Genomic DNA, 21,200 nt, shown 5'->3' on the forward strand with positions numbered 1-21,200 from the left:
ACCTCTGGGGTTATGGGTAGTATGATGGCTTGCAGGGGACTGGCATTCCAGTCTATTCTGACATATATCATTTTTGCTGTGTTCTCTGTTCTTCACAAGCAAAGCTAAATTCCAGAGTTCTTCTTTGCTTCTATTATCACATTGCTGATCTTTTTTCAGTTCCTATTAATTTGCATGTGCTTAGAATGTGACACCAATTTTAGCCTGCATTGAAACAAAGTGAATTAGTGAACTATCCTTCAGTTCAGTCAATCCAAAGATACTTAGTGCAGTTTTATGCAAATCCAATATTAAGACCTCCCCATACTTAACCTGGAAATCAGATTTAAATGGTCATCCAACTATATAGAAGGACTTGAACAGAATCCTTTGAGCGTATTATCTTCAAAGCTAGTGAGATCCTCCTGATGTCCATTTTTTACATAGGTTATAGGTTTTTCCATCGATAGAGTGATTATATTAGAGAAATAACCTGCATAATACCAGCACTATTCTTTAATTAATAGCATCCAGGATAGGTGGCTCTTTCAGCTTTACCTTTAAATTAATTAATATAATTGGTGTTTGTTATTTTCCTTTGTCTGCAAGCAGCTGATAGCCAGTATGCTTAAAATAATATTTGTCTGGGGCCACTTGGGTGGCTCCGTCAGTCAATCATGCGACTTCAGCTCAGGTCATGGTCTCATGACTCCTGGGTTCGAGCCCCATGTCAAGCTCTGTGCTGACAGCTCAGAGCCTGGATCCTTTTTCAGATTCTGTCTCCCCCACCCCGCCCCCTCTCTCTCAAAGATAAAATAAAGATTAAAAAATTTAAAATAATCTTTGTCTAGGGCGGTGTGTAGAACGCTTGTTGCAGAGTGGGAGGAATACAGAGCACTGAAGCCACCATTAAAAATCCCACTGTCACTCAGTCTTGGCCAAATTTCTTGATGCTCCATTCTCAGAGACAGGAAAGTGACTGTCAGCTTTGGGAGAAAGAGGTCAATCATGATTAAAGCATTAGATCATCCACCAGGAAGGACATAGGAAAGTTCTAATGCCATAACGCAGTAAACTGTGCTGAAGAGAGCATGAGAGCCCCTTCATAATTATGGGTTTCAAACGTAAGAAGGATGAAAATTGCCATGCTTTCCAGTTCAGTTCTGTGCCTTCTAAAAAGCTTGTACAGAAGGATGTAGACTAAACTGAGTGGTGATGTGACTACATTAAGCGTTTGTTAAGTTGGTGTTCGCCCTGCGGTTACATCTGAGTAATTCGACCTTTCAGTCAGAGAAGATCCGCTGGGGTCAGTCTATTAAATCGTTTGAAGCTCAAGAGAAGACACTCTGTGGAGACGTTCTCCTTACAGCAGCATTTGTGTCTTACGTTGGATCCTTTACAAAACAGTATCGCCAGGAGTTGGTAGACTGCAAGTGGGTTCCCTTTCTCCAGCACAAGGTAAGTCACTTCCCTACCTTGTCAGCATTTGGAAGCATCATCTTGAAATTTCAGTAGAAAAAAACAAGAGTGTGGGGCAAAAAGCAAGAGTCTGGTTGGTTCAGTTGGTTCGGCATCCACCTCTTGATTTCGGCTCAGGTCATAATTTTGCCTGCAGCACAAATCCTGCTTGGAATCCTCTCTCTCCTCTCTCCTCTCTCCTCTCTCTCTTCTCTCTCCTCTCTCTCTTTGCCCTCCCGTGTTTATGCTATCTCACTCTCGATCTCATTCCCAAATAAACAAAGTTAACAAAAACAAAAATAGTTTGTATCCCAGGCTCATTTCTACCTCTGTCATGACTGACTGACTGGAAATTCTAGTATGATGAGGATATGTCTTGTGTGTTACAGTGTTTCTTGCTTTAATGATGGTTTCAACAGAAGGAGGAAAAGTAATAAATTACTTTAATTTTTTTTATTCTAGAGAGAGAATAAGTATGAGCAGGGAAGGGGCAGAGGAAGAGAGAGAATCTTAAGCAGGCTGCACACTCAGAGTGTAGACCAACATAGGACTTGATCCCACGAACTTGTGATCATGACCTGAACCAAAATTAAGAGTCAGACGCTCAACCCACTCAGCCACCCAAGTGCCCCAATAAATGATTTTTTATACACTATAGTGATATAGCTGGAAACCTGCTTTTAACAAAACTGATAACTGAAGTCAAATTTGGGTTATCGTTACAGTTTAACATGAAACTTTGTTTTCTTCCTGACATTACGGATTATGAAAGACTTTTTTTCACAACCACTTACAGATTAAAGGTCAGCATTTTGTATATAAGTATTAAAAATAGCTCAGCCTAAATCTAAAAATTCAAACCCATCAACAAAGTGAAATCACAGACTTGGAAGATTTAAAAATCATCTATTTTATGATCGTCCTTACACCAATGAGAAAACTGAGTCACACAAGTCTAAGTGGCTTGACTTAGGTCATGTCGAATGGGAAGTCAGACCTCCTGACTCCCAGGCCCCTGTTTCCTATGCAATAGTGTGTCGTCTCAGTTGGTGGAAGCCCTTAAGATATCCTACACCTCTCTGTGTATTGATGTTCTACATTAGTAATTATGCCTCAATTTTCACAATAGTTGTTTTCATGACACAAATACATGTCAGTGGAGCTTCTGCAGATTAAATGGAATTTATTAAAAGCATTCCATAATTAATTTTAAAGAATAATCCTTTTATAACTCAATTATTTAATGTATCTGTGGTAGCAAACATTTTTAATGTTGAAGATTTTTTTTTAATTTTAGTAAGCATACAGTGCAATATTGCTTTCAGGAGTAGAATTCAGTGATTCATTCCTTATGTACAACACCCAGTGCTCATCACAGTGCCCTCTTTACTACATGTCACCCGTTTAGTCCATTCCCCACCCACTTCCCTCCATCAGTCCTCACTTTGTTCTCTAACATTAAATGTGGTTTTGTTTCCCTCTCTCCTCTTTTTACCACCGCTTTCCCATATGTTCATTTGTTTCATCTCTTAAATTCCACATGAGTAAAATCATATGGTATGTGTCTGTCTCCAATTGACTTTTCGCTTAGCACAATACATTCTAGCTCTATCCACGTGGTTGCATTCCTTTTGACGGCTGAGTAAGATTTTCATTGCATATATGTACCACGTCTTTATCTGTTCATCAGTCAGTGGATATAGGGACTCTTTCTGTAGTTTGACTTTTATTGATAATGCTGCTGTAAACGTCAGGGTGCGTGTACTGCTTTGAATCTGTATTTTTGTATCATGTGGGACAAATGTTCGTCCTTATGGAAAGGGGGTTCCAGTTAATGAGCTAGTTATCTTTTACTCCTTTAGATTTGATAACAGCAGAGTGGGAAGACCATGACACCTGTATGAGCCTATGCCAGAGTCCCAAGAGGAGCTAAAATTGTTCAATGTTAATTTTTTAAATTAACTTTCTTCTGAAAGTGTTTGTCCTGCCCTCTCAAGAAGCATCTGTTGTTATTTCTTCTTATCATATAGGGTGTTTCTAGAATTCTGCTTGTCTTTAGGTAACAGTCTCCTAAGTGTCTCTGACTTGTCAGTTTGTCTCAGGTATCCTGGGGATTTAAATGGTTTGTAAGTTTACCAGTCAACAAGTGACTGTGTTTTTTGTGATTTTTTTATTTACTTATTAAAAAATAAATTTAAAAATAAAAAATTTATTAAAAAAAATTTTTTAAGTAGACTCCATGCCCAACGTGGGGCTTGAACTCACAACCCTGAAATTGAGAACTGCATCTCTTTTAACTGCACCAGCTGGGCCCTTCTGTTTTTGTGATGTTTTAAGACCTATAAACCAAACATGTCATTTATTAATGACCTTTAAGGTAACCTTGGAAGGAACCTTTTATAAAGCAAGTCAACCTTCCTTAATACATTCCTAGAAATGAAGACTTTATATTCTAAATGGATCAATTCTCCCCAATTTTATAAATTAATTTAACTTAGTTCAAATCACAACTCCAGGAATTATATTCTTACTTGACCCATTGATCCTGAAGTTTGTTGGAACGGTATGTTTTTGAGAACGCCAAGATAATATTGGACTAGAACAGTAAGAAAGCACTTGTCCTTCGAGATTGTAAAGTATGTTCTAAAACTATGATAATTACAACAAGGTGGTTCCACAGGGGAAATAGAGTTCAGAGCATAGAGTTCAGAAACAATCAAGAATGTTGAGAGATATTTGACACATTTAGTGTGTAATAGTGTATAAACTCCCACAGACATATCTCTCACCTGCAAATGTTGTACTCATACCCTGTCTTTCCTCCTGATGCTGTAAGATGAACAGCTGACATTTTATCTAAAGGTGATCATATAGGTTTATACTAGTTTCCATCACTTTTCCTTCCTCAAGGATATTCTAGAGCATTTCTCTCCTCTCACGAATTTTTCCCTGTCTACTATTTCATTACTAGATCATGTCCACAGCATTCACATATGTAGTTATTTCTCCCATGTGAAAAATGCATCAGGGGCACCTGGGTGGCTCAGTCAGTTAAGCGTCTGACTTTGGCTCACAATTCATGAGTTCAAGCCCATTGTCAGGGTCCGTGCTGACTGTTAGAGCTTGGAGCCTGCTTTGAATTCTGTGTCTCCTTCTCTCTCTGCCCCTTCCCCACTCATGCTGTGTCTCTCTCTCTCTCAAAAAAAATAAACATTAAAAAATTTAAAAAAAATACACCAACAAATTTCTCCTGAACCCTCCCTGCCTCTCCAGCTACTCCTCCATTTCTCTCTTCTCATTTGCAGTAATCACTTTAGACTCTAATCTAGAAACACTGTCTGCAGATCTTCCCTCCATTTTCTGAATTACTCTGGACAGGCTTTGTCCCCACCACTCTACCAAAACTCCTATTGTGCAGTTTTGCTTCCACATGGCTAAGTCTAGTGGTTTGTTTTCCAGTCTCCTCCTACTTGACTCTTGGCTACGTTTGATGTGATTGATTACTCCATCCTTCCATCAGTACCTTCTTTACTAGAGTCCAGAACCTCCCCTCCTCCCCATCTTCCTCCTATGTCACTGGTGAATCTTTCTCAGACTTCATTAATTTATTCCTGTTCTCCCCAATCTTAATGTTGAAATGCCCAGCTTTTAATCTTTGAGCTACTTCTCACCAGGTGTGTGGCTTTAAATGTCACTTGTACACCAGTAATTTGCAAAAGTATATCTGTGGCCCAGACCCTGGCATCTTAACTTCTGTGTCAGAAAAATGTCTCACATATAGTGCATCCAAACCAAAATCCTGACCTTCTCCCCGCCCAAAACCTCTTTTACCCAGGCACTCCCAACTTGTTTAATGACAGCTTCACCTTCTGTTGGGCCAAAATCCTTGGAGTCACCTTGACGTGACTCTTCCCTCTGGCACTCATATCCAGCCCATCCAGGAAATTATACAGGCTATGCCTTCAAAATACATTCAGAATCTGACCAGTTTTCACCACCTTCACTGCTCCCATCCCGGGCCAAGGCATCATCCCTCTCTTGGATTACTGCAAAAACCTCCTAACTGGTTTCCCTGTTGCTATATTGGTTGTTTCTCTCCAAAATCTCATCTCAATAGCCAGTGTGATTCTTTAAAAGTGCAAGTCAGATTAAGTGAATTTTCTTTCAGAATTCTTTCTGTGGCTCCTCACTGCACTCTGAGCAAAAGCCAGAAGTCCTATAATGTCTTGTAAACCCCTCTTTGATTTTGCCCCTTTCTCTATCTTACTCCTTATTATTCTTTTCCTCACTGCTCTGCCTTAGTCACACTGCCCAGATACCAGATATGCTCTGACCTCAGGCCCTTTGCCCTTGGTGTTTTTTCTATCTATATAGAGATATAAATAGTTTTATATATATATATATATATATATATATATATATATATACACACACACACACACACACATATATATATACACATATATATACATATGTGTGTGTGTGTGTATATATATATACACACACATATATATATATATACATATATTTATAGTGCTGTAATATAAATAGCTCATTCCCATCCATCAGGTCTTTGTTCAGATGCCATTTTCAAATCTCAGAAAGAATTATAATGTCCATCCCTCAGTATGTCTCATCCCACTCTATTTTTCCCCATAACACTTATCACTTGCTAATATGTTGTTTCACTTATTCATTTACTGTGGTTAACAGCTTTTCCCTCCTTCAGCTGCAGTGTAAGATCCATGGAAGCAAGGGTTCTGTATATTTTGTTAACCTGGCATGGTACCTGGAACGTTGCAGGTGTTGAGTATATCTTTTCATTAAGATGTAAGTTACCCACCATACAATTCACCCCTTTAAAATATTCATCTCAGTGGTGTTTAGCATATCCACAGAGTTGTACAACCATCATCACGGTCAATTCTAGAACATGGTCATCAGCCCCAGAAAAAAAAACCCATATCCATTAGCTCCAATCACCCCATTCTCTCCAGGCTTAGGGAATCACCAGTCTGTTTTATGTCTTTTTAGATTTGCCAATATCTAAATGATCTATAGGCAAGTAAGAGGGATGACAACTCTTTCCCACACACATTTTGAGTGTTGAGGGTATTAAGACAACAGTCTGCAGAGAAAGCCCTCGAGGGAAGTGCGTCCCCAGGGGAGTCATTCCTGTAACCCAGCCTCATGTTGAGATCACATGGAAGTGAACTTTTAAAACAAATCAATGTCGATTGAAGTGGAATCACTAGTGATGGCGGGCTGCCTGTTGGCAGCTGTGGAAAGCTCTCATGGATTCCAGTATGCAGCCTAGGGTTGAGAACCACTGCTTAAGTGAGAACTGATGTTTTGGTGAAGATGAGCAGGTCGTGGGAGCAAGGTTATTTGATCTGAATAGGACCATGATTCTAAAGGGTGTGTGGGAAGAGTTGCAGAATGTGCATCTTGGGGGTGTGAGTCTGGAGGCTGGGTCGGGAAGGAACAGCAGCAGAATGGTGACTGAAAGGATAGGGACAGTGGGCGTACATGGCCTTGAGGGTCCAAATTAAACTGTTACTTAACATGATTTTTATCCAGAGAATAGCTTAGAAGGTAGTGACTGAACAAGACAGGGTAATGGGCATACATGGCCCGTGGGTCCAAGTAAAATTGTTACCCAAAATTGTTCCCATCTAGAGTTATTGTCCTCTGGGCACTCAGGCGGAAACACGGACAAGTTCATGGAGACATTTACACTCTCCTCATCGATGTGACCGAGAAGTTAAAGACAGAACAAATACATGGGGTTATTAGTGGTGGTAGCCTTTCTAAGCCTCAGTGCCTTAAGCGAAAACAAGCAAACAACCAGAGATAGCTTCTTTGCAGAACTCTTATAAGTTACCTGAGACATGGAAAAGAGTGAATGTATGTGAATAAATTTTGTAAGGCCTTATAAATGTTAGGTTTTTTTGTCACCTAGAAATGTGAGTGGTGGTTTGTTTTTTTTTTTTCAGTTCAGCAACCCTGTGTGTTTTTGTTTTTCTTGAATTCCAGTATAATTGACATACAGTTAATACTAGTTTTGGGAATACGAAAGAGTGATTCAGCACTTTCATACATCACCCGGTGCTCAGCATGATAAGTGTACTCTTGAATCTCCCTAATTCCCCCATCTTCCACCCACCTCCTCTCTGGTAACTGTCCGTCTGTTCTTTGTATTTAACCATGTGGTTTTTTGCTTTGTCTCTTTTCTTGTTCTTTTGTTTTATTTCTTAAATTCTACATATGAGCAAAATCATATAATATTTGTCTTTCCCTGACTGACTTACTTAGCCTTATACTCTCTGGCTCCATCCATGTTGTTGCACATGGCAAGATTTCATTCTTTTTAATGACTGTGTAATATTCTATTATACGTATACCACTTCTTTATCCATCTATGGATGGACACTTGAGCTACTTCCATAATTTGGCTATTATAAGTAATGCTGCAGTGAACATAGGGGTGCCTAGGTCCTTGTGGATTAGTGTTTTCATATTCTGTGGGTAAATACACAGTAATGCAATTACTGGGTCATTTGGTAATTCCATTTTTAATTTTTGGGGGGACTCTCCATACTGCTTTCCACAGTGGCTGCACCAGTTTGCATTCCCATCAGCAGTGCAAAAGTCTTCCTTGGGGAAGTGAAAGTGTCATCTCATCAGAAGGTTCCCTTTCTTCCTTTGGAATATGCCACTTGGTTAGTTTTCAGAGGATTTTGATATACATGTGGTGTTAGGATTAGTTTGGGTTGATTCATGGCATGTACATCCATCCTTCTCCTTCTCTCGAGTAGAAGCTTCTTCTCTGTAGAGGGGAGCCTCTTTGTTTTTGTTTTTCCCCACCTCATATCATAGTGGCATCCGGGCTGACCCTTAGGTTGATGCTACTGAATGAAGCAATTAGATGGAGCCTTCTGGATTTGCAAAGCTGACTTGAGACATAAAGGGCTCCCTTTTTTGTGTTTGGTTTCCAGACTCATTTTCCTTTCAGCAGATTTCTTCAAGGACTTATGAAGAAAAGAGTGAATTAAAAAGACACATGTGAAATGAGGTTTATATTCCCCAGCCTAAACCTAGGGTAAAGTTTATTATGAAAATGATTACTATAGTGTAAATGACAAAAAATATATTTTAATTAAAAAAAATTTCTTTGTGCACTTATGCAACCACCTATTTGAACATAATACTGTCAAGAAAATATCCGAAAAGTAGTTTGTGAAAATTTAAGTCTCAAGGTATTGCACAACATTTATGATATTCTTTACTATGAGTTACCTGCTTTATTTCTCCTGCTAGATTAAACTGACCCTTTATAAAAAGGGGGACTTCTCTTGGATCCCCTGCACTCAACTGCGTGCACAGTAGGTGCTCAAGCAGTTGAAACTACCAAATTCGGACACAAGACATACACGTATACTTTCTGTTACTCCTTTTAGCATCAGACATGAAAGTTATTTCAAACCTCCAGTTGCTTCAAGTTGTTTGCATTAAGTAGAAGTTAAAGCCCCAGATCCCTTGCTGATAGGAGGATGCTTATTCAAAAAGATATGATTTTTCTTGTGTCTTTAAGAAAATTGTGTGTCAATACCAAGGCTGTTGCTCATCCCACTAGGAGACTGAGTTTGATTTATTTCTAAGGTAACACTGTGGTCAGAGACAGTAGGAATGTTACGCTGCTTTTCCTATATGTATTCATATCCAGTAGCTCTACTGGAGGAATTCTTCTGGCACCTTCTTTGCTGAAGCTCCATGGTCAACCAGTCAGTCAGACTCCTGCTGCTGCTGCGACACCCCCCGCGTCCAACCCACTCCAAGTAGGGCTCTTACTGCCCTCTCTTCTGGGGGCATGTTTCCATATTAGCGCCCCCCCCCCCCCAGCCATGGGACTAGCTCCTTACTCATCTTGCTCATTACGGGGTCTCCAGATGCTGTTTCTTATGGAGGAGGTACTCCATAAATATTTGGTGATTGATGACCAAATGAATACATTTCTTAACAAATTCTTTCCTATGATCTTATTTTTTGTAAAGTTGCTTTTGTAAAGAATGATCCTTATTCTTTAAAGTCGATTTCTTAGGGTGGCGCCTAGGTGGCTCAGTTGGTTGAGCGTGTGACTTCAGCTGATTTCACGGTTCATGAGTTTGAGCCCCAGGTCAGGCTCTGTGCTGACAGCTCAGAGCCTAGAGCCTGCTTCACATTCTGTGTCTCCCTCTCTCTGCCTTTGCCCTGCTTGCGCTCTCTATCAAAAATAAATAAACATTAAAAAAAAATAGAAGGGTGCCTGGGTGGCTCAGTTGGTTAAGCGTCCATCTTTGGCTCAGGTCATGATCTCATGGTTCATGAGATTGAGCCCCGTGTCGGGCTCTGTGCTGACAGCTCAGAGCCTAGAGCCTGCTTTAGATTCTGTCTCCCTCTGTCTTTCTGCTCCTCCCCCACTCACACTCTGACTCTCTCTCAAAAATGAATAAAACATTTAAAAATTTTAAAAAGATATTAAAATAGATATCTTAGGGCACCTGGGTGGCTCCGTCGGTTAAGCATCCAACTTCAGCTCATGTCATGATCTCACGGTTTATGAGTTCAAGCCCCATAGTGGGCTCTGCACTGTCACTGCCGAGCCTGCTTGGGATTCTCTCTCTGTTTCTCTCTCTCTCTCTCTCTCTCTCTCTCTCTCTCTCTCTCTGCCCGTCCCCATCTCATGCTTTCTGTCTCAAAATAAGTAAATAAACCTTAAAAGTTAAATCAAATAATTAAATAGGTTTCTCTTTGCCTCTCAAAGGAGACAGCTCCTCCCTTTGCAATGCTCCTTTCCACATTGACAGGGCATACAATTCCCTCTCAGAGGAGAGGCCGCCATGTCAGTTCCTGGGCACAGCCAGCAAGCCAGTGGAGTTCCTGCAGACGGGATACCTTCCATGACCCTATCCAAGAAAGGGAAGTCATCTCTTGTAGGGTTGGCCTGGAGTAAAAAGGATGAAATGCCTGAGCAAGATAGTGCATTTTAGCTTTGCTTATGTGGGGGTGATTACTCCATTGAAGCGAATGCATTTCTGTTGGCCTGCAATCCTTCCCAGTATCTAATTCCCTCTCACCTTGTTGGAGCAGCTGTCGATGTATGTAGAGGGCAGGGTCCCTTTCACCTGAAGTCAGATGCAATAATAAACCAGATGTTGAATACTGCAGTTGACAGAATTCTGAGAGGTAAAAATACCGTACTTACCAGGTTGAATTCTGTTTCACAGCGAGAGTTTTATTTGGCTTCTGAGAGTCCAGAGAGAATTCACATGTGTTCTCCAGGCTTTGGTCTTTCGTTTTCTTGTCTGTCATGCTGAGTCTTTTGCTCTGCCACACTGTCAGTTTATTGCATTCAACTCTGATTTTCAAGGTTTCCATCCCAATAACCGAAGGCCTGGACTTAATTGCCATGTTGACGGATGATGCTACAATCGCCACCTGGAATAATGAAGGGCTTCCCAGTGACAGAATGTCAACCGAAAATGCCGCTATCCTAACACACTGTGAGCGCTGGCCTCTGATGATAGATCCCCAGCAGCAGGGAATTAAGTGGATCAAGAATAAGTATGGAACTGACCTGAAAGTCACACACTTGGGCCAGAAAGGGTATGTGAGATCAGAAGGATTGGCTTTCTGCTAAGCTGCTGTGAAATGGGTCTCATTTCTCCAAAGTCCTGGCATTTGCTAGACCCCTCTGTTACTGTGCAGTGTGACAGTATGGCACACATTGTTTATCTGCTCGCTCCTGTTTCACGTAAAGTATTTTCGCTGGAAGGTCATTTATGTTGGGTGGCAGCCACTTAATCGGAAGATGAAATTAGGTTGAAGATTGGAACAAACACTGTGCCTGAGTGGAAAAATAGGTCATTTCCCTAAGGCCAAGAATGGAAATTAGATGTACCGTAATCCTTTAGGGCATTTGACATATGGCAACACAAGAATTGTCACCTGCGTTTATAGGCCTAATGGTGATTAGAATCCTATTTCTGAACATATACTTTGCCTAGAGTAGGATTGCAACATGGCTACAAGTCCCAACATGGAATGCCTTAAGATCATTTCTTCGTCACCTTTTACATACAGTTTTTGAGAACTGAATCTACTGAGACTTTCTGTCTTCGGGTCCTCATGACAATACTGTATGATAAATAAAGTCTTGTATGTAGTTGGTTTTCAGTTAATTCTGAATACTTTTAGACTTACTAGTACTTCATTTGACCCTTTTTTCATCTTTTCACACATAAAGTGAAATAAGGAATTTCTGCGGCCGTGCAGATAAATGTACTCCTTGCTTATCTGAATACTTGGGGAAAATTATTTTTGAAGGGGAGAAACTATTTTTGGAGAGTGAGAATGAATGGAGAATTTGGAGAATGAGAATATAATGATAATTTACCACTTACCACAACCGAACCTAAAGGTTTTTTTTTCAATGAATGTTTGACAAAACCACAAGGCATTTAATATATTTTGAATTTTTTTATCAAAAAAAGACCTGTTAAATTAATTTAAATTTATGATGTTTGGATAAGTTACATTTGTCTCAACCATGGTTATTGTCACAAGAACTAATTTACCCATGGACTTAGTCATACTGTTCAATTTCACTTGGAAAATATCACTGTGTAATTCATCTCAAAATCTAATCATTATTTTCTATGTAATCTAATTGAATACTATATGAAAGTTTTCTCTAAGTTTGTCTCACTAAAAAAAATCTACATTACATCAAATATAATTTCAATAATTTGGAACATTTTCCCTGTGCTTATTGAAATCTTATGATATCAATTATGATTGGATTTTAAGGTTTTTGAATGCCATTGAAACCGCTTTGGCCTTTGGAGATGTCATCTTAGTTGAAAATGTGGAGGAAACAATAGATCCGGTCCTTGATCCACTGCTTGGCAGGAATACAATTAAAAAGGGGAAGTAAGTGTTTTTGAATTTTTAACAAATATTTTGTGCTGCATATGAGTGTGATAGCTTTGTTTGTCAGTCTCAGGATCAAGCATAGTCCTCTGGAATCTTCTTAGTGATGGTTCTGAGTTTTCATTCCATGGCACCTACATTCCAAGACAAAAGCGACCTCAAACCTTACCCAGACTTTCAGACTGTTTCCTTGATAGGTTTAGATTCATGTTAGCCAATTCGTGATTTATAAACCACAAAATGCATTGCCACAAAGCTGAGGGTAGTTGCTTCTTTAGTAGTTCACCCCAAAGAAGTTTAAGAGTTGGCAAAACACCTGTAGTGTGTTTGCCTAAACTGCAGATCTCTTGTATCCTAAGTCCACACACTTTGTTTTAATTCAGCGTCATCCAACGTAATGGCATCCACAACATGAGGGTTTTGCCATGTTAGTGCTCTTTTCTAATAAACTTGAAATACTTGTAAGCATTAAACTCGTCAGTGGGCCTCTGAAATCATTCCCAAACCAGTAGCGGTGCCACCAACAAGTAGGAACACCCCCAGTGAGCTCTAGTTCCTTCCAAATAGCTGCCATTCCCCCTGGACACCCCACTATCCAGGACATTCTCCCAGGGCACTGAAGCCACTTCTAAGTAGTCATCACAGCGCTTGCTATAAATGTGTTCAAGGTCACCTGTAGCAAGTATGTCTCTGACCAAGCCTGTGTGGGCTCACAGGGGCTTGTGACATTCCACAGGCTCCCTGTGCCTCTTCTCTCAGGACACCAGGCTTCATTAGACTTACTTCACTGCCTTTCCTTCCCTTTTGTTGTTGTTGTTACTGTTTTTCCTTCACAGAGGGATCATTTCAGAATTTTCCCAACACCCTTTTTTTTTTTTTTGACATCTAGTCTCAGCCTCAAAGTCACCTGTCTCCTTTCCCATCACCACCTTATTTCTGTCAGTTTTAAGTGGAAATAGGTCTACTTAAGGGTAACTAGCTTCTATTTTTTAAACAGTCCCTAACTGATTAGTATTTATTTTACAAGTAAACCCGTTTCCAGTGACTGACAACTTATAATTGCTTAATAAGCCAAAATTTACCCAGAGTTGCATTTAGAAAAATCTAATAAGCTACTTGACAAACTGTAACTCTGACATAAACATAATTGTAGCTGTGTCTGATGTGTTAAAAATATAGTGTAAAATCCTAAATGCCACTGAAGTGAAATCTTTGTTATTAAGGTTTTGACTCTATTAGGAAGACCTAAATTTTTTTTTCATTGACATACTCATTCTGTAGCTTTAACATGAACCTTTAATAACACAATTTGGGTGTAAGAAATTTGGTCACATTCTCTTTCTCTCTGTCTCTGTATATTACTTAAATATAGATACAGTAAATATGACTATATATATTTCATGTTATATATTATATACTTAAATATATAAATGATCTAAATACATAATATAAATTAAATATAATTAAATGTATACACACACACACATATATATATATACATATATATATATATACACACACACACACACACACACACACACACACACACACATATATAATCTGAAATTTCCAGGGACTGATGAATTTGAGTCCTAATTTTTCTTCAGCATGGATATAATTATGTACTATTGTGAATCCCAGAAGTCTTTTATTTCACAAACAAACATGTAAAGCATCAAGGCTTTATCACAATCTAGCACGACTTATTTGAAGTTATATTATTACTTAAATATGTACAAATTCTATTAGGTTCTATAGAACAGATCATATCATTCCAGTATTTTTTTTAGAAAGTCAGGAGAGTTTTAAATGGTATGTAAGAATTTCACAAATGGTTTTTATCATATGCATTTATTACATTTCTACTTTCTAAACTGTTACATGTGGGAACAATGACTTCTAAGAGTGTAAATTCAGATCTGTACCTCCAGTTTTTCCTACTTCCCTTTCCCTTGTGGATGTTTTTAGTGTCTTCTTCCAGAGAATCTCAGTGCTGGTGGAGTCCCTGTGTATTGTATCAGTCCCTGAGTAAAACTTCTCTGAGTACTGTTATGCCAGGCACTGTACTGCATCCTGCAGCTTCAAAGCCCAATAAGGTACAGACCCTGCCTTTAAGGAAGCTACATTTCCTTAGGGGAAAGACAGACGTATAAGCAATAAAAGTAGTATTACAGTGCCTTTGGTGTGATGATAGAAGTTCACATGGCAGGGATTCATCATTTCCATAGTGGAGACTTGGAATGGCTTTGTCGAAAAAAGCACACTTGATCAGATGGACATTTAATAGTAGTGTTGAAAGATGAGTGGACATTTGTCAGGTAGACAAGTGGAGAAGAGAATTTTGGAATGAGGGAACTAATACCAAATAGCAAAACACACAGAAGAGCCCAACAGCTTTGGGAGGACTGCAAATAGGATCCGCATTGAGGGAGAGTCTTGTGCTGGAAGGGAGAAAGGGTAGTAAGGCCTGGGTGAGGTGAAAACAGAGACACTGGCAGGACCCCCCAGAGTGGGGATGTCTGGGCACCCACAGATGTCTTCTAAGTTGGCCTTTTTCTATAGGTTGGTAATTCTTTCTCTTTTCCCCAAACACAATAAACGGGCCCATTCCTATCAGTAACGCTAGTTGACAACAGCAGTGGTTCTTTTTTTTTTTAAGTTTATTTATTTATTTTGAGAGAGAGAGTGTGTGTGTGTGTGCACACAAGGGAGGGGCAAAAGGAGAGGGAGAGAGCGAGAATCCCAAGCAGGCTCGGCACTGACAGAACCCAGTGTGGGGCTCCATCCCATGAAACATGAGATCCTGACCTCAGCCAAAATCAAGAGTTGGACACTTAACTGACTGAGCCACCCAGGCACCCCAACAATAGCAGTGGTTCTTGACCAAAGGACCTTGTCCTCCTGGAATAAGAAATCTGTAGTCTCCTTATTTTCACTTGAGAATCATGAGCATAAGTCAGCGGGGAAACTAGTAAAGACTGGTGAGTATCCTAGGATAGTAACATAATCACATTTGTTTCTGAAAGGACCTGCTATTGGTGGTGTGAAGTATTGACTGAAGGAGCATGGATGACCTAGGGCCAGGATCTAATTAACAATTATAATCATCCAGTTGAGATATAATATGACCCTAAACTAAGGGATACGAGAGAGAGAGAGAGAGAGAGAGAGAGAGGGGAGAGGACAAATGAAAGGATTCTCAAGGAGTTAATTTCATCAGTTCATGGTCATTAATGGGATTTTGTTGGTAGGGAAAAAAAGGAAGGTTTAAGGGTAATTTCTAGTCTTCTGCCAAGCTAAATGATGTTGGGATTTATAGAGAAATGTGGTAGGGAAAGAGGTAATGATTTCACTTATTAGACACTCAGAGATTGAGGTGCTACTTTAAGATTCTCAAAAAAGGAAGTCTAAGAAGCCAATGGACATGTAAGTATGGAGCCTGATAAAGAGACCTTGTCTGACCACGTAGATTGGGAAATATCTACACGGAGAGGTAGTTAAACCAGCCTGGTAGATGTGATCATTTTGAAACATGTTGTACAGTCAGAAGATCAGAGATCTTCACAGATGACAAAAATGGGGACTAAAAGAATGACTAAATGTCCTCTCAGATGACCTAGTGATGTGGATTTGGAGTTATGGAGGGGATCTGGAGCCAAAAGCCAAGAAGGAATTCTTGAGACATTTTTGGTGCCAAAAGGTGGGGTTTTTTTAAGCACAGGGACAGGACCTGGGACAGAAAGACCTGCCCCGGGATTGTGAGGAGTGACTAACCACATACTTGGGAGTTGGGGGAGGTAAAGGCAAGGTAAGTTTCCAAAAGGACTTTCATCTGCCAAAGAAGATACTGAGATCCTAGGGGCCTAGCTATTGTCAAACTAAGGTGGTTTTTCCCTCTAGCAAAGCATTAACTTTAAGATAGTTCCTGGAGGAATGTATACTCTACCTATCTCTAGTATTTGTCAGTAGGCTGTAGGTTATAAGGAAATTTAATTTTATCTACCATTTCCTTCTGCCTTTGTTTCCCACATCACTATGACTCTCTGACAGTTAATACACATGTTGGAAACATAATTTCTGAACTTTTTTTTCCAAATAAATAGTCACTACCACCTTTCAGTAGAATTCCTATGAATGCTGCTTGGCCATTGTTACTCTTCCTACTCTTTTTCCCCTAAACCTTGTTTATTTTCTCATCAATGTTTTGGAATCCATATATATATATATATATATATATATAATTTTTTTTTTACCTACAACTTACAGTGTAATTCAGACCTTTCATTTCTTCATGCTGAATGAGGTAACGTCTTTACAGTCTCTCTCTGCTCACTACTCTCCAACCCAGAGAGTGATTACGATAATCTTTTCCTAACACCGCTTCTGTCACTCACCTGTCGAAGAACCCATTAAGAATTCTGTGTTGTTGGCACACCTGGGTGGCTCAGTTGGTTAAGCCTCGGACTTCTACTCAGGTCATGATCTCGCGGTTTGTGACTTCGAGCCCCTCGTCGGGCTCTGTGCTGACAGCTCAGAGCCTGGAGCCTGCTTTCGATTCTGTGTCTCCCTCTCTCTCTGCTCCTTCCCTGCTCATGCTCTGTCTCTCTGTCTCAAAAATAAATAAAACATTAAAAAAAACTTTAAAAAAATATTTTCAAGAGAGACTTTAAGGTTGTGAGGTGGGGCTTATGTACTAGCATGTAGTTGTCAGAAATTGGTCCTTGGAGGGGACCCGGGGGGCTCAGTCAGTTGAGCATCCAATTCTTGATTTCAGCTCAGGTCATGATCCCAGGGTTGTGAAATTGAGCCCCACATCAGGGTGCATGCATGGAGCCTGCTTAGGATTTTCTCTCTCCCTCCCTTCCTCTGCCCCTCTCCCCCATTCTCTCTCTTTCGCTCTCAAATAAATAAGTAAATAAACAAATAATTGAAAAAATAGCACCAGGGTAGAAGAGGTACCATAAAATTTGGTTCAAATCTTGGCCCGATACCCTCCAGTTTGGTGATGTGGAATAAGTTGTTTAGGCCATTTTTCTATGTTTACATTTTCTTACCTGGTGAGGAAAAAAATACAAACTGAGCATAGCACACATAGGTAGTCAGAATAGATTATGTCTCTTGAATCTTGAACCACTGATAAGTACAGTGAGAGTATGAATCAGAGACTAAGCCAGAGATCCAGAAGTGTAAGTCGTTGTTTTTTGGACGTGGGATGTGTGAAAAAGGAATCAGTCATATCTTTTGATGTTTTAAGGTTCCTCCTAAGAACAATAGAGATTTTGGTCATTTAAGTTGTATTATTTAATGCTGATACATATAAAATATGTAACATATAAAATTATATAAAGTATAATGATAAATTAGATAAGTATCTTCCATTCAAATTATGAACTAAATTCTCTAAGCTGCCTTTGTGCTCCTCTCATTTCCCATTGGGCCTCCTCTCCCAAAGGTAATATTCTAAATTTTGTTATCATTTCAAAGCTTTATTTAAAATAGTTTCATTTATTTTTGTTTGAGTTGGGGCTTTACAAAAATGTCACATTGTGTGTGTGTGTGTGTGTGTGTGTGTGTGTGTGTGTGTAAAGGGATTTGAAGTTTCTACTATTAGGTGCCTAAGACTTACCCATATTCTTCTAGCTCTAATTGTTTCATTTGCATCATTGAAATAGTAGTGTCACTTTACCACAATTTATTAAATGTTCTTATTGAAGGGCATTGAGGTTATGTTTATGTTTTCTATTCTAAGAAGCCAGGCTGCTATGAATGGTAACATACTGATGGTTCGTTTATACATCTACAGGTGCACACAGCAAGAGATTCTTCATAGTTCATATTCTGGAGCAGAAGAGTTAAGGTGTAGAGTGTGTGCACAATAAGCTTTAAAACACAACACCAAATTGTTTTCCATAGTGGTCATAGAAATTCAAATGCTCCCCACCAGTGTGTAAGAAATGTGGTGTCTTTGAGAGAATGGAGGTAGGAACTTTGACTCATCTGCTGTTTTGTGTAATACAGTAGAGTTCTGTATTGACTACTATTAGCCACCTCTGCTGAGGAGGAACTATTTTACTTCCTTTTTTTTTTTTTCACACCTCTTAGTTTTGAATGGAAAAAATTGAGAATACTCCACATTTTGTTACCAGTTTATAAACACTTTAAAAGTACGTTGGAATAATGTTTGATATTTTAGTGATAGTATTATTTTCATCTGACAAAATGTCTGTTTAAACAGGGCAAATGCTTTCTTGTTACTTCATGTAACACTAAGAAAAAAAGAAAAATTTTAAAAATTCATACATGTGCAAACTAGAAGGTGATATGCAAAATTAAAATACATTGGTTGAAGTAAGAATTATTTTTCTTCTAATGCTGTAAATGAAAAGGAGAAAACAACGGAAAAGAAAACTAATGAGAAAAGGTCCATAGGGCTTTTAATAGAAATACCCATTTGTAATATTATAACAGGAACAGAAAAATTGTGAGTTTACCTTGATCACATCCCAGACTAACCTACATGATTATAAATTGTCTGATGGGCCTCCTGTTCTGATGTTCAACAATGAACATTTTGCTTAACTTTTTTCTAGGCCCTTCTATCATTACATTTCTTTGCTGTCCTGTCTGTGCAATTACCTTTGTGATTATAGACGTTTCCCTTGTATTGTAAAGACAAGATAGCTTGGAAAACAAGGAAACGAGGATTGCAAAGCGGGTGCATGTCTTCATTGTATCCTATTCCTCCCATGCAGGTGGGATAATCCTTGCATTGCACACTCTTGAAAGTCACATCCCTCACAAAGTTTTCCGCTATTAATAGTGTTTTTGTTTTTTTCAGTTCTGTTTGTTTTAGGGGACTTTTTTTAACCAATATTAGTTTATTCTTCCTAATAATGAATGTCTGAGAAGATGCTTGTGATAGATATAGCATAGTCCAAAAGTTGAAGTTCATTAATAATTGGAATGTTGTGGAGTATGAAGTAATGAATACTAATTACTCCTTTCATGTCTGACAGCTCCCTGTGGACCAATACATCAGCCCAGACTTTAATTTGGTTCTAGTAATGGTTTCATCAATAGCACATTAAATCTGTGTTTGAGAAGATATACAGTTGAACCTGACCCACATAGTAGATACCACTGTCATAAAATGGCCACAGGCTGACAACAGCTGGGTAATTACAAATAATTAAATCCACCAAACTCCAGACAATCCTAATTTTAAGTAAAATACATCTTATCATATCAATCGACAGAAAACATATCTGGGGAGATTTATCAACATGTACCTTTTCCAAAGCAAATTTACTCTCTTACATATTAGAGAAGCTGCTGATCTGTGAAACATCTTCGTAAAATTATATCTCTTTAATCTTTCAAATCCCCCCCCCCCACAAATATTATTGAAGTAGTTTTTGGACTTTAATCTTAGCTGGAGTAACTTTATTGTAAGATACAATTTCAGATTGTTTCTGAACTTATAAATATTTTTTAAAAGACATTTTGTACTTTTCCTCTATTCTTCATGTACTTATCCTTTTAATAATAATCTTCAAGTAGCATGCCCTATATAGAAACTTAAAACTAACAGTGAGGTGCCTGCGTGGCTCAGTCACTTAAGTGTCTGACTCTTGATTTTAGCGCAGTTCTGGATCTCTGAGTTGTGAGTTCAAGTTCCACATGGAGTTCGTGCTGGGTATGAAGCCTACTTTAAAAAGATTAAAAAAACTAACAGAAATATTAGCTATATAATATAAATTTATTTCACAGAAATAATAAGGTAAAAGCTGTTTTACAGATATTTATCATGATTGTGTTTCCTAAAAGTGGTACTAAGATTAATAGGGGGAATCGTTTTCAGTTAGCACATTTTCAGTTTGTTCAACATTATTATGTTCCTTGGGTTTGATGCTACATGATTATATTACAGTTGATTATAGATATTTTTAAATGGGTTCTTGGGTGGGACTTTAGAACAATGTTAAATTAAATCCCACACTGTGATAAAATGTGCTCTCTTGAGCTGGAAGCTTCTAGTTTTTAAATAAACTCAGGAGGTATGTAGTTCTCTCATTATATCCCTTGTGGGTAGGAATCACTTTATTTTCAATTCATGCCCTCCTACAATATAACTCAGCATTCTAGTCTCTCCTAATTTCTAAATTCAAAATAAAGTTGAATTACAGAAAAGACCTTTCTGTTCCTAAATTCAATCCAGATTTTTTTTTTTTTGGACACATAGTCGTCTGTGTAGTAGTTGTTTGACTTTATGTGAAGGTAAATTCCAAACAGACCACAGACAAAGAACTTGACCTTATTTTCTTTAAAAAAGCAGTTTTCCTTAAAAAAAAATGCAAATGGAACTAGAATTTTTTCATGCTGCCTTATAATACTTCAGTATGGATATATTGAAATATGGTACATATCAAAATATGTGTCATAATATTTAACATATAATGCATACTATATATATTCTATATCTCAAAGGAAATAATCTATGATTTTCTTGTTTAGCTTCCATTTTTCTTTCTAAGCAATGGTACCTGGAGTCCTGCACCATGAGTCTTTTTTTTTCTTTTTCTTTTTCTTTTTTTTATAATTCTAATTGAAGTTTGCTTTTATCTGAGAAGGACGTGTTGGTTATATTAACTATATGAAGCAGCAAAACAACTCATTTCTATTCAGGACTTTCTTCCTTTTCCTGCGCCGCCTGGCCAGCTGCGCGGCTTTCAGCTGAAACCTTTCTTGAGGGGCGGGGTTTGACCAACTCTGCGGCCCCTCCTGCTGGGGTT

General features: G+C 38.7%; 1 protein-coding gene across 1 annotated transcript in view; it reads left to right on the forward strand.

Annotated features, from left to right (window-relative positions):
* The window catches only part of DNAH11 (dynein axonemal heavy chain 11), a 357,765-nt gene that overhangs the window by 262,392 nt on the left and 74,173 nt on the right, over nt 1-21,200 (forward strand). The window contains exons 63-65 of the mRNA XM_049641609.1: nt 1,271-1,437; nt 10,847-11,082; nt 12,286-12,408. Coding sequence (XP_049497566.1) covers nt 1,271-1,437; nt 10,847-11,082; nt 12,286-12,408 — 526 coding nt within the window. The remainder of the gene's footprint in view (nt 1-1,270; nt 1,438-10,846; nt 11,083-12,285; nt 12,409-21,200) is intronic.

This window comes from Panthera uncia, chromosome A2 (assembly GCF_023721935.1).
Source record: "Panthera uncia isolate 11264 chromosome A2, Puncia_PCG_1.0, whole genome shotgun sequence".
Lineage (NCBI taxonomy): Eukaryota > Metazoa > Chordata > Mammalia > Carnivora > Felidae > Panthera > Panthera uncia.